Source organism: Neolamprologus multifasciatus, chromosome 23, assembly GCF_963576455.1.
Source record: "Neolamprologus multifasciatus chromosome 23, fNeoMul1.2, whole genome shotgun sequence".
In the NCBI taxonomy this organism is placed as follows: domain Eukaryota; kingdom Metazoa; phylum Chordata; class Actinopteri; order Cichliformes; family Cichlidae; genus Neolamprologus; species Neolamprologus multifasciatus.
In genome coordinates this window covers 38,786,641-38,800,110 of record NC_140460.1, presented here as the reverse complement: position 1 = coordinate 38,800,110, position 13,470 = coordinate 38,786,641, and the positions used below count along the sequence as shown (strand labels likewise).

Sequence of the window (13,470 nt, the reverse complement as noted above, 5' to 3'; positions counted from 1 at the left end):
ATGTGTTGTTCACAGTCTGGTCTGTAAGTGTAGCTGTCCCTAGTTTACACAAGGTATATACATCTGTAGTAGAGTGAGAATGAATGTCAATGGATTCTGGGAGTGATAAAGTTTTAGGGCAGTTTTTGTGCAGTTCCCGTGACTTTTCATGGCACGGTGTCAGAAGAAGTTGCCCACCAAAGGTGTAGAAGCAGACGGGAGAAGATGCAAGCAGTGATAATGGCAAAAGTTAATGCACCTGATTTGTTTGACTTCACTAAACCAGCACAACGGCCGGTCTGGAGGCAACGTTTATCCCACTTCTGAGTTGCTACTAAACTCAACCAAGAGGACGGCAATATGCAAACGTTAAAGAAGAGGTTTTAATGAACATTTTGAGCCCAAGCACAACACGATTCATGAACGTGTGAATTTCCATCAAAGTTCCCAACGACATGGTGAGAGTGCAAAAAAGCCTTTGTCAGAAATCTCTATCAGCTAGCAGAGCACTATGACTTTGGTTACAATAAAGAAAACAAATATCTAATTGCAATATAGCCGACAGTAAAGTGGCCCAGAGGCTGCAGCTGGAGTTGAACTTAACCCTGAAGAAAGATATTAGTATAGCTTATCAGTCCAACTTAATCAAGATGCAAATTATCGTTGCCTGTGAGATGAATACTGCGTCAGTGTGAAAGCTGTAAGAGCAAAAGCAAAGCATGAAAAGAGGGACAGCAACAGCTGCTCACTTTGTGGAAGATTACTGGAATGTGCTCAAATGTCATAAGACTGGATCAATCAATCAAAGCTTTTAGGGCCTGTGGATACTAATGCTGACACCTGTGAGGACAATGTATCTGATAAAATAACAATTTAAGATGGTTTTATTTTATTTTATTTTTTATTAATAATTGATTGATTAATAATTGAATTAATTTCATGTCAATAGCACCATTAGAAATATAGAAATATAATATTTACTTAGTGTCAATGGAAAATTGTACTTAGTAGTCAGTATAATCTTTTAATGATATAAGTTTGAATATGGTAGAATACTGCATGTAATCATTTGTGTTTAGAAGTATATAGTTGGTGGCATATTGAAAGAATGTCTCATCCTAGGAGGTCTGTAACATTCCAGGGTGTTCTGGAGAAACACTATTTTGGTATATAAAACGGCCACAAAGGTTTAAAGTAACGTGATAAATTAGGTTTAAGTTCGCCAAAAGGAACTGTGTTTAGACTAGTTTTAGAGGTAGCTGAAATTACTTCGTGACAAATTAAAATATGTTTAGGCAAATGAAAACACGTTGAGACAGAGAAATTAAAATAGGTTGGGTTCGCCGAAAGGAGCTGAATTAGACTTAGGTTTTAGAAGTAGCCGAAATTACTTCATGACAAATTAGCACGCAAATGTCTATGTGTGTGTATGTGTCTGGAAGTAAGTTGATTTTACAGCACAATAAGCTGCTGAACTACTTCCATTTTTGTTTTCTTTGCTGAGGCTCAAGTACTGGTGACAAAGGAGAACGGTTGAGTTTCAACTCATAGAACTGATACCGCTTCACCGTTAGGGTGAAGTCGAAGGCCGTATCAGTAAACCACTCTGAAGTCAAGCGTGCCAGCGACGGCCCAGCAAAATCTTTGAAAATGGGGAATAAACAAGTAAAATTAACACCTGATGAGAAATGGTTAGAAAAACAACAAGCTGGAGCAGGTAAAATCAGTGCAAATAGGTGGAGAAATCCACAAAAAGAAAAAAAAAAAAAAAAACGCAAATTCTTTAGATTGCCCTGATCAACAACAGCCGGTGCTCCAGACCATTAATTTAACCAGTTGTTAATAGTAATCTGCATTAAGCCAAGGGTTGCTCAAATTCAGTACAATGACATATGAAGTAAAATAGGTAAATATTTAAACTAATGACGTGCATAGAGGCATTTGACCTGTGTGAAAGACTGTCGTCTTAATATGAGCCATTGTTGAGCTATAGAGCACGCCTGTGAAAACAACTAATATGCTGAACCCTGTATGAAGCAGCTGAAAACTACATGATGGAGAAGCTGAATTGAATATGAAAGTGCAAGTCTTTGCCACTGTGGGGCAAAGCACGCAACCACTGTGTGAGGTTGCGTTGTGGTCTCTTCTGAGCCGATGAGCAAGCTACACATTATCAGATCAGGAGCTGGCTGAGAACTCTTCAAAGAGAGGGAAACAGAACTATGATCACTGTGATAACTGGAGTGTGCAGAGTTTCCGTGAGCAGTTTTCCTGCATCTTGACTCATATGTGTAGAGTGTTCATAGCATCAGCATCATGTTTGTGTTTATTTGTTTTGTTGGGCTGAAAAATAATTAAATAAACTTGTGATCATACTTATGGATCACCATGGCACATATCATCAGCCATGTGATTTATTTATGCAGATGAAAAAAGTGAGTGTTAATGTGTCTGACGTCACAGTGTTTTTGTGCGCTGTGTAAAAGTAATTGCCTCTGATTGTGAGAGCGGTGATTCTGCAGGTCACCAGCTATTGGAAAATAAAATTTAAAAAAAGAGTGAAAAAGAGACAATTTACATTGTAGATGAAAAATAATCATAGGAAAAAGGTTTTGTGTTGATCAGCCAAGAACAACTACAATCTCATTTTCTGCTTTTAAGAAAGAAGAGTTCACAAACAAAACAGAGAGAGATGTGTGTTGATTAAGCAGTGATAACAATAATGAACATGTCTTAGTTTGTCACTTTCAGGTGAAAAGCAGACCTGAATCAATTTTCCACATGCAGCGGTCGGAAGAAAGTTATAGTTTAACATCATTAGAAACATTCAGGCCAAGTTTCTGGCTAACTTATTTACAGCACCATGTGTCTCGCAAACTCACAAGCGAGCTCTCACTCCTCCCTGAAGACAAGGAATGCAGCTCCAAAGAGCAATAACATGGCAGAATAAGATGGCAGATCCAACTGTGTTGGAATGAGAACTGTGCCAAGGGGGATTTCCAGAGGCCAACAGAGGAGATTGTGGACAACAGACGGGCACCTGAAGGATGAGGGGAGCGTGCCAAGCTCCATCGACAGCGCAGGGGGAGTCCGAGGATGACATCATGATTCTGTGAAAGCACAGGAACCAGAAGCTATGGTGGTGATGACAGCAGTTTCCTATGAACATCACCTAATGCTGTGTCACTGTACTGTGCATACGATGACACTCTGAAGACTGCTGGGATCATAACAGCAGTAAGATAACTGGACCCAGCACCCTTTCCACAGAGGGGTTTTTCTGCAGAGGATGGACAGTAGAAGAGCCATAAGTATATCCACGACAGAACAAAGGCAGAATCGGCAAATACAGACTATTATGTCTGTTCTCATATAAGTAAGTCCCAGTAAGTCAACATACCCCACACTATATGTGTTCCTGGGCCAACTTCCAGGGAAGAACCACTCCATGATACTAGCAGAGAAAGGGGGACTTTGTGTCCTCTTCAACAACACATGCTGCACTTACATACCAGACGATGTACATTCATCAAACATGACTGACGCCCTGAATGCTTTGAGACAGATCCAGCAGGCCCAAAATCAGGACTATGTAAGTAATACAAGTGACTGGTTTTCTTGGCTTTACACTGGCTCCTGGGTACAGGTGTTAAAAAGACTGCTCATCGGAGTTGGGATATTTTTACTTTTATTTTGTGTCTTTGTAACGTGTATACTGCCGTGTCTAAAACTTATGATTAACTGCATAATATTTTCCACTGTTGCCGCATATACAGCCGTGACAAGTGATGATAATGACTCTGACCTGTTGGAACATGAAGACTTTGTGTGACTAATGACGATGTGACAGAAAATGTACAACAAGGTGTTACATACTGAAATCTCACTAAAAGTTATACGTGACAACAGGAGGGAATGTCAATGGAAAATTGTACTTAGTAGTCAGTATAATCTTTTAATGATATAAGTTTGAATATGTTAGAATACTGCATGTAATCATTTGTGTTTAGAAGTAAATAGTTGGTGGCATATTGAAAGAATGTCTCATCCTAGGAAGTCTGTAACATTCCAGGGTGTTCTGGCATTCATCCCCACATCCTAGGAGCATGGGAAAGGTCGTACCTTGTTTTATTGTTTTACAGTAGGATTAACGTAGTTATATCTGTTTTAGTCTAAGTGCTTTTTGTTTAGATGAACTGCTGGACTTTCCAGACCATTTATGGGGTCACACTCTGACCCCCCCCCCCCCCACACACACACACACACACACACACACACACGTACACCTCCACATTTCAATGTATGGAACAAACGCTCACTGAAGTGTATAAATAAAGGACCAGGGCAGTCCTCAGTGCTTAGTCTCTGAGCCTCACTCTTGGTGTGTGAGAAAATCTGCATGTTTCTCTTCTCTGATTCTCTACTGAAGAAGTGTTTTAGAATATATCTCTTAACACTTAGAAAATTTGTGACTTTTTCAAGACTCATTTTACCCGCTGGATACAGATCAACTGTCTGCATACAGTGGGTAAAATGCACATCCTCATCTTGCAGGATGAGGATGTGCACTGTTGTGCACCAGGAGGAACCCGGGACCAACTACAGTCTGTGGATCCAAGGATTTCATCCTGATATCTAATGGCAGTAAGGGTACCATTGCCTGGGCTGTAGAGGTCAGTCCCTCAATGAATATGCCTCCACAGACCATCTTTGACCCACCTCCAAACTTGGTCATACTGAGCGATGTAACAGGCAGCATAATGTTCTTTATGGCTGAGCAGTGAGCACAGGACCCACTAGAGCTGCTGTCCCCAACCTTTTTTGCGCCACGGACCGGTTTATGCCCGACAATATTTTCATGGACCGGCCTTTAAGGTGTCGCGGATAAATACAACAAAATAAAACTAGTACCGGTACCGAAAAAAAGAAAATTTATTCATAACACACGTGAAAAGACCCAGGAAAACCGAATAAACGATAAAAACGATAACAAAATAACGCTGAAAACCGATAAAAACCCTGAAAACTATACATTTCACACCTGAGCCTCAACTCTCGCGGCCCGGTACCAAACGACTCACGGACCGGTACCAGTCCGAGGCCCGGGGGTTGGGGACCGCTGCACTAGAGAACACTGGGCCCTCAGACCACCCTCATAAAGTCTGTTTCTGATTGTTTGATCAGAGACATTCACACCAGCGTCCTGCTGGAGGTCATTCTGTAGTTCTGGCACTGCTCATGCTGTTCCTCCATACACAAAGGAGCAGATGTCAGACCAGTAAAAATGGATTTAGTAATTTATATGCTTTACATATAAAAAATGAGCGAGAATGAAAACTTCCATGAGTATTACATGAAAAAGTTGTGTAATTTTTATTACATCAGCATTTCTGTACAATAGAACACCTGCAGTTAAAAAGGCCAAAACTATAATGATGAAAAGATTAAAATATATCTTACCTCTGAAGCTTTGGCAGGATGAAAGGTAGAAAAAACACTTTTAGGTTATTCATTTTACCTCAGACTCTAACATTAATGGAACACAACAGTCTGTTTTGTTAGACCCTCTCTGCATAATAAGTCATCTTGGCTTCACTCTGATGTTGAAGTTCAAAACTGCTAAAAACATAAAAACTAAACGAATGAACAAAATTAAAACACAAGCACAAAGAACTGTTTTTGTCCTGCTGTAAGCAGTGATGGAAGAGGAAAGATTGATGTTAAACATGATAAGATTAAGACTGGAGTGAAATCTACATGTGTGTGAGTGCAACCAAATGTTTAATGTGCATTTAAGACAAAAAAGGCTCTTTAGGACTGTGTGTGTACTGTACCCTGCAGTGTTTGTTTTTAAAAAGAAAAAACAAGTTTGTGGTCAATAATATGCCACTTCTCACGTGTGGTTTAACACTCACTGCAGAAACTGAACGCCTGATAAGAAGGGGGAAATACACAGAAGTTGTTTGTGCTAGAGAAAACTCCTCTGTATGGTTTTACAGCAGTATTCCTGTTTCTTGTTGCATTAAACTGGTTTCTTCTATACCTGTTTGCATGGTGGTGTGGGAACACAAACATCAAAAATCCTGTTTGTATAGACATGTTAAAATGCATGATTTGAACCTTTTAAATATATATTTATATATGTATATATATGAGAAAAAGAGACGTGTTGCCCACAGCAGCTCAATGTGGCTAACATTAGGATTCACCAGCTGACTCCTCATCCTCATTTAGGTTTGACAGCGTTTCTAGTTGGTAATGGCAGATGCCTGAGCAGGAACTGAGGCTGCAGTTTGGAGAAGCCCTCAGAGGAGACTGATGACTGTCTGCTACAAAGGTCGAAGACTCTAACTGGTGGGCAGGTTTAAGATGACGAGCGGCTCGTGACCTCAATCAGGTTGTCAGGGATTGCACTGAATGAAGTACCAGCATTATTGACTGTGCCAGCAAACATGAAAAAGGAACGCCAGGAAAAGAGATCAGAAGAAAGTGCAGATGATGAGAAAACGTGATGAAAGAGTGAGGGAACCTGAATCAGGCGGTGAAGCATGCTGGGAATTTTTAGGCAGGAGATAATTGCTGACAGCTAAAGGCTTAAGGGTGAGTTTAACTTAAGCTGGAAGATGCAGACGGGTTACCAGGCTGGCTAGTTTGCTTCATTTGAGTAAGTGACTACTGATTGATTCCATAACAAATAAAGGTGACGTATCAGTTTTGGAGGGACTGGTTGAATTTGAAAGGTCACTTAAGGGGAGTGGGGGGGGGGGTGTTATATATATACAGAACAGGAGGGGGGGGTGTCAAGATGTAGTCCTGCTCCTGAAGGTCGGGTGTGTTCAGGGTGGTATGGTCCTAAGCGAGAGAACCACTACATAAAAGGCCTATATATATATTATTGTGCTAAACTGCATATGCTACAACAAAAACATGCAAACCTTCTTTATTAACTGCAGCTTCAAATTTGAGCTACAAAATTGCTTTTCCCGCAGTAACATCACCATAAGAACACATTAGTTTATTTCAGCAGTGTTAAATTGACAGAGAGCACACAGTGCGATTTGTAGGTCAAACATTTTTGTCTTTTGGAGACTTTCACTTATATATAGAACATAAGAATATGAGCATGTGTGTGTCATCACAGCACGTATAAAAAGGCAGTTTCTGCACTGTCCACTCGTTTATGGACATACCACCCTGAACACGTCTGATCCTAGAAGCTAAGCAGGGTTGGTCCTCGTCAGTGCTTGGAGTCCTGTAAGCTTTTTCAACACACAAACTGCAGAGGGCACTGCTGCTTTCTCAGTGGAAAATACTGTTTCACTTTTCTTCACCTGGTAGTGGTTTTGAAATAATGAACTGTGAGGCGAGAGAAAAGAGTAAAATAGTTTATTTTATCAGTAAAGATAAACAGAAAACACGAATAACAGAATCCAAGGGCAGAAGAGAGACCAGTGTCAGTATGTTATACAACCATGTGATCAGATAGCAAAATATACCTTTATATCCATCTAGCTGCAGGAGTTCATGGGTAAATCCTTGGAAGGCCGAAGAAACACTTCAGCAGGAAAAATCGCAGCCTTTTGCAAAAATATATCCATATATAATTATACACTTTTTCTACACGTCGAAGCAAATAAACTCTACAAAATGCAGAAAACTATCCGAGGACATGAACTGCTGATGCGTTCATAAGGAAGGCCATGCTTATTATTCACATTAGAGTATCGCTGATTAAAAAATCGAAGCAGAACTTTTTGTCAAACAGAAGAGGTACACAAAACATTTCAAACTGATGTTTATAGGAGAATTTATAGGTCTGAAAATACAAGTCAGTCCCTTTCAAGCAGTTTAAAACAGACACAGTAAAGGAATGCCATGGCTTTGAGATACTTTGGTTGTAATACAAATCCCAGAGTTCACAAGCAAGACGACTACAGAGATGGCCATGCTATGCTATGCTAAATTACAACTGTTTAAAGGTAACATTTATTTAAAAAAAACCAAAAACCTACGAAAAAAAAAAGTAGAAAAAATGTTAAAAAAGTCAAAATATAAGTGTCATCACATTTTTACAAGAACAAGCTTTTCCACACAGACAAGTAGACGACAGTATTCCAAGAATAATGTAGTTTTTCCACATCTTTTAAAAACACTGTAACACATGAGTCTTTAATAAAAATCCATCAATGTTGATCAAATACTGATTAGCACTTGTTTAGACTGATCGTCTATATGGGTTCATTAACCTGCTCCATTATTGTGTGCACATTTAACCCAGTTTATACAGTCAGTGTAAAGAAACGAGGGGCCCTAAACACACCGTTTCATCTCAGCACTGAGGCTGGATAATGATTGTATTTATTCCTGTTGTCTCACTCAGAGGTTCTGGGATGCTGCTGGTCACGATGGTGTTTAGATGAGTTATTTGAGTGTTGCAGGCCAGCTCACTACAGCTGCTGCAGATGTTGCTGCTGTTCCTGAGTGATCTGTAAACGAAGCTTCCCTGTTAAAATAAGCATAGACGACAGGTCAGTGGGAGAATCAGCTCAGTTCAGTTGTGTCAATACTGCGCCAAATCACAACAATAGTTTATATTGTCAAGACCTTACAGTAACCCAAAGAAACAGAAAACCCCAACAATCATATGACCCCCTATGAGTAAGAGCTTTAGTGACGGTGAGAAGGAAAAACTCCCTTTAAGGAAGAAACCACCAGCTCAGGGAGGAGGAGCCATCAGCCGCCACCGGTTAGGGTGAGATGAGGAAAACAGGACAAAAGACATCCTGTGTCTTCACATCACAATCATCTCTCATCCTTTCTGGCAAAACCTGCTCATACTAAGACCCTGGCTTTGATGTGGTGCTGTCAGCTAAACAAAGATGAGCTAGAATCAAACTTCATCTGCTTTGCAATCAACAAAATCTAAAAGCTCAACACATCTTGGAGGTGTCACTCAGATTAAAAATAAATAAATAGGAAATCAAATCCAGACCACAGACCACCCAGTCACAAAAAAGGTCATTTCTGCAACACGTGATGATTTCTGACCATGTAGTAAAAGATAAGAATCTGCTCAAAACATTAAAAACTTAATTTCCTTCTTTGACACAATAATTTGTGTCATCTGTAGCCTAATCCACCATCCCATGTTCAGCCTGGTTTGTTCAGTCTTAATGTCAATACTGCACTGTGAAATTCATTACAATGGCTAAACTTAATAAATCCAATCATTTTTTTTGTCTCAATACTCAAGGAAGGAAAGTTATCGAGCGTTCAGTGAAGTATACGCCCTGCCACCAAACACCAGCCAAAACAACCCAGCAACAAAATAAAAAGGAGACGACATTTTTAAAAAGAAATCTTACGGATTTTTTTAATCCGCTTTTTCCGTCTGGACTGGACGCAGCAAATGACGACAACAAGGATCACCAGCAAACAAATACAAATGCCTGATGGTGAAGAATAACAGCAAATTGTGTTTGACATGTTAAAGTGGGACTAGAAATAGACAGATGATGAGTTCATTGTGTGAAGTTTAATTCCTCCGCATTTCATATAAGATGTGAAACATACCCACAGCGATCCAGACGCCACTGTGATCAGCTTCAGAATAAAACAACAGGAGCACAAATGTATTTATTTGGAGATGAGTGACACGTGATAGCACATCATACTTGCACAACCCAGTGTCACTGACTTGACTACTCACAGGGCTTAATGCAGTCTTGTTGAACAGGCTGACTGATCTCAGAGCTGACGGGGTTGGAAACATTGCAAGAGAAACGAGCATTTAGCACGTCTTCGGCTGGCCTTGTCAGCTCCTTGCCAGTCTCTTTTTCTGCGGGTTTATCATCCATAAACCATTTGATCTGAAAATTATTTTCACTCTGTAGACAAACAGACAATTAGTGGATTTAGTGGAAGGTTCAGATTTTAAGTCTAACATAAAAAGTTAAACTTTGACAAAATTAGAAATATAATCATCTTTTCATACATTTTTGGTAATTTCCCAGCCTATATAATTAAATAATACATACATAGAGACCCGAGCCTCACTGAAACAACATCTCTGAGTAAATGCACACTGCACATCATGCTTTGTTTCATTGGAGGAAAAATGAGGCCACAGATTCTTCAACAGCTTAGTTATGAGTCAGTGTTTGGTAGAGTACTCTAACTTAATTGTAACCGAAACAATAAATATTGTACTCACCTTAATAACACTGCAAGTAAAAGAGACTTTTGTCTTATCACCTGTACACGTCACTGTTACTTTGGGCTTCTGCACAGGGTCTGAGAACAGAAAATTTCTTTATATCAACATTATATAAACTACTGCTGATAATGATTTTCTACAGTAACCAACACTGTTGATTGATAAAACTGAAAAGTGACGTCATAATAAAACCAAACACTCTTAATGACAAAGTATGACCAAGACAGCTTAGCACACTTGCTTGTTGTGATATAAGTAGTACAAACACAATAAATACACATATAATGTGTTTTACTTACCTAATACACACAAATGCACACTCGGCAAATTTCCCCCCACAATTATTCCATCTGCACTGTAAACCTCTGGTTTGTATCGTCCTGACTTGTCTTTGGTGAGTTGTGTCAGCTTTAGTGATCCAGTTGAATCAACATCATCATTTTTCCCTGAGATCACATGTTTCTGTCTGCGATAAAAGATTACACTTGTGTCCTTGATCCATTTCAGGTTATCTGATTCCTTCAACTCATATCCAAGTGGCACAGTGAAGTTTGAGCCTGTTGCAGCATAAACACAATCCTCCTGAGAGCCTGAAAGACAAAGAAAAATTAAGAATAGTCAGAAAAGCTCTCAACAACTACATGTCAATTCATCAGATTTGAAGGAAATTATTATTTTTATTACTTCTTGGTGTTTTTTATGTTTAAAAGGTGAATGAAAACCTGGTGTCAAGAAGAAACAAAAGAAAAGTGCAAAAACATGCATGCTCAATCATCCAGGTAATGCCAAAAAGTTGATTCTGTTCATCTGGACGTAGCGTTTTGTTTGGGAGAAATGTTTCGTCACTCATCCAGGTGACTTCTTCAGTCTCAGCCAGTGATGGGACTAACGGCGTTACTAACGGCGTTACTAACGGTGTTACTAACTACACAACCACAAACAGCTATGAAACAATCATACAATAAACACAGCAAGGAAACGGGAAAAAAAGCATTCAGTTAAAAAAATTTTTTTTAAAAAATCACACACTCTCACTCAGCCACACCACCATCAAACTCCCAGCATGCATGCAGACTGGCATGCAGACTGGAGTGTGTAGTTATTGTGTTGTCTTGTGTAGTTAGTGTGTAGTGTTGTGGATAGTTTTGTGTTGTGTGTAAGAACAATGAGGCAACTGCTGTCTCCAGGTAGAAAAAGCAGTGATACACCTGCTGCTGTCAGACCTGCAGGTATCAGGCTGTGATGTTCTCCTTTATAGTGGACAGAAATTATTTTTTTGGAGTGGCACAAATAATTTGTGTGGCATCTTATTTAACGCAGAACAGCTGATTGTTCTGTAAATAGTTTGAAATGGTTATTTAAAAAAATCAAGGTAAAAGGCAACTGGATGCAAATAACTTTGTTTGCAAAACTTGTGTATAAGATTTTAAAATTGACAATTTATATTTGCATTTAAAGTTATGAAATATGATTCATTAAACATGTTTGTGGTTGTTACAGTAAAAAATATAAGTTTTTCTACTCTGATTTTATGTTTTGTCTGATTTTAGATCAGTTGTGTTAATACAGTATATCAAAATGAAAACATGACTGTAAATTCAGACACGTGAGGTTGTGCTGAAAAGAATGAGACCAAACAAGGCAAAGTAAATAGTTTTTAAAGGTGAAATGTGGAGGGAAAATCAAAAGTAGTTAAAAATGGACAATTATAAGCTGGACCCCAGAGGGTTAAACTTTTTTTTAAAGTAACGCAATAGTTACTTTTCAAGTAATTAATTACTTTTAGAATCATGTAGCTGCGCCAAAAATTGGTCCACCCAAGGATCAGGTCCCCTGACACAAACAGAGTAACATAGTGTACGCTGTTAAGTGCCAGGAGGATTGCCAGGATTTATATATTTCGGAAACCAAACAACCTCTGGCAAAGAGGATGGCACAGCACAGAAGAGCTACCTCGTCAGGCCAGGACTCTGCAGTCTATTTACACCTACAGGCCAGTGGACACTCTTTAAAGGATGAGGATGTAACATCCTGGACAGGGAGGAACGCTGGTTTGAGCGCGGCATCAAGGAGGCCATTTACATGAAAAGGGAAAGACCATCTCTGAATCGAGGAGGGGGCCTAAGGGTACATCTATCACCATCTTATCACAGCACGGACACACAGGGCGGCTGCTCTATGTCCCGACAAAACAGTGTCTTTGTTTTGCTCTTTTTCTTGTGAAACAAGGCCGACACAGTCGTGAGCTCCTTCTCAAAATCAAGAAAAGCAAACTGACTTTATCAATCACGGAAGAGCTATGAAGTACACTGAGGGACTGCGGACTGCTTCGGAGGCACCTACATGTCAGTGCGCCCCAGGGTGGCTGTGGCTACAATGTAGCTGCCATCACCAGTGTGTGAATGTGTGTGTGAATGGGTGGATGACTGGTTGTGTAAAGCGCTTTGGGGTCCTTAGGTACTAGTAAAAGCGCTATACAAATACAGGCCATTTACCATTCAGCGAGCCCTGCTACTAGATCTCGCACACAGATGGAACGTGTCAGGCGGTGCAAGAGGAAGAAGACGGGTAAGTGTGGAGGCATCCGGAGTAGGTTAGCAGCTAATTCACACAAACCCGCTATTTCCCCCATCGCACTGTCCAACGTGCTCTCCCTGGAAAACAAGTTGGATCAACATAGAAGAGCCACCTCCACGGGACAAGACTCTGCAGTCCATCTGCATCTAAAGGTCAAAGGTCACTCTTTCGAGCATGCCAATGTTCACATTTTGGACAGAGAGGACAGATGGTTTGAAAGGAGTGAAAGAAGCCATTTATGTCCACTGTGAGCGACCATCTTTGAACAGAGGCGGTGGTTTACAACACCAACTGTCTGCCATCTATAATCCAGTTTTGAGATCCCTTCCCAGGCGGCTTAACGCCCACTCACATCCTGGGCCATCTGACCTCAGGAAATCACATGATAGGGTGGGGTCAAGTTTCACAATGAGGGTCCCCCCCAAAGGGCTTAAATCTGGGACTCTCCACCAATTGATCTTAGAACTGAAGACGCTTCTCATATGAGAGGTGAAACGTCTTCAAGAAACTTGAAGAAAATTCTCTTTCCAAGCTCCTTAGACTACGATTACCCAGATGACTGAGAACCTTCACAGACAAACTGTCATTGCCTACATTTCAAAGTACATCAGTGATGTCAGGGAGACCAGGACTGTCACTGTCCGGGCCAATCAGAAACCATGGCTGGATGTGGTGAGCCTAAGAACAGCAAGGGCAAA

The 13,470-nt window shown here is 40.2% G+C and overlaps 1 protein-coding gene across 1 annotated transcript in view; it reads right to left on the bottom strand.

The window, feature by feature from the left end:
- Positions 1-13,470, bottom strand: part of LOC146492183 (uncharacterized) — a 57,083-nt gene that overhangs the window by 26,818 nt on the left and 16,795 nt on the right. Inside the window, exons 9-11 of the mRNA XM_085150536.1 lie at positions 10,495-10,785; positions 10,193-10,272; positions 9,689-9,866 (exon numbers count right to left, since the gene is read on the bottom strand). Coding sequence (XP_085006662.1) covers positions 9,689-9,866; positions 10,193-10,272; positions 10,495-10,785 — 549 coding nt within the window. The remainder of the gene's footprint in view (positions 1-9,688; positions 9,867-10,192; positions 10,273-10,494; positions 10,786-13,470) is intronic.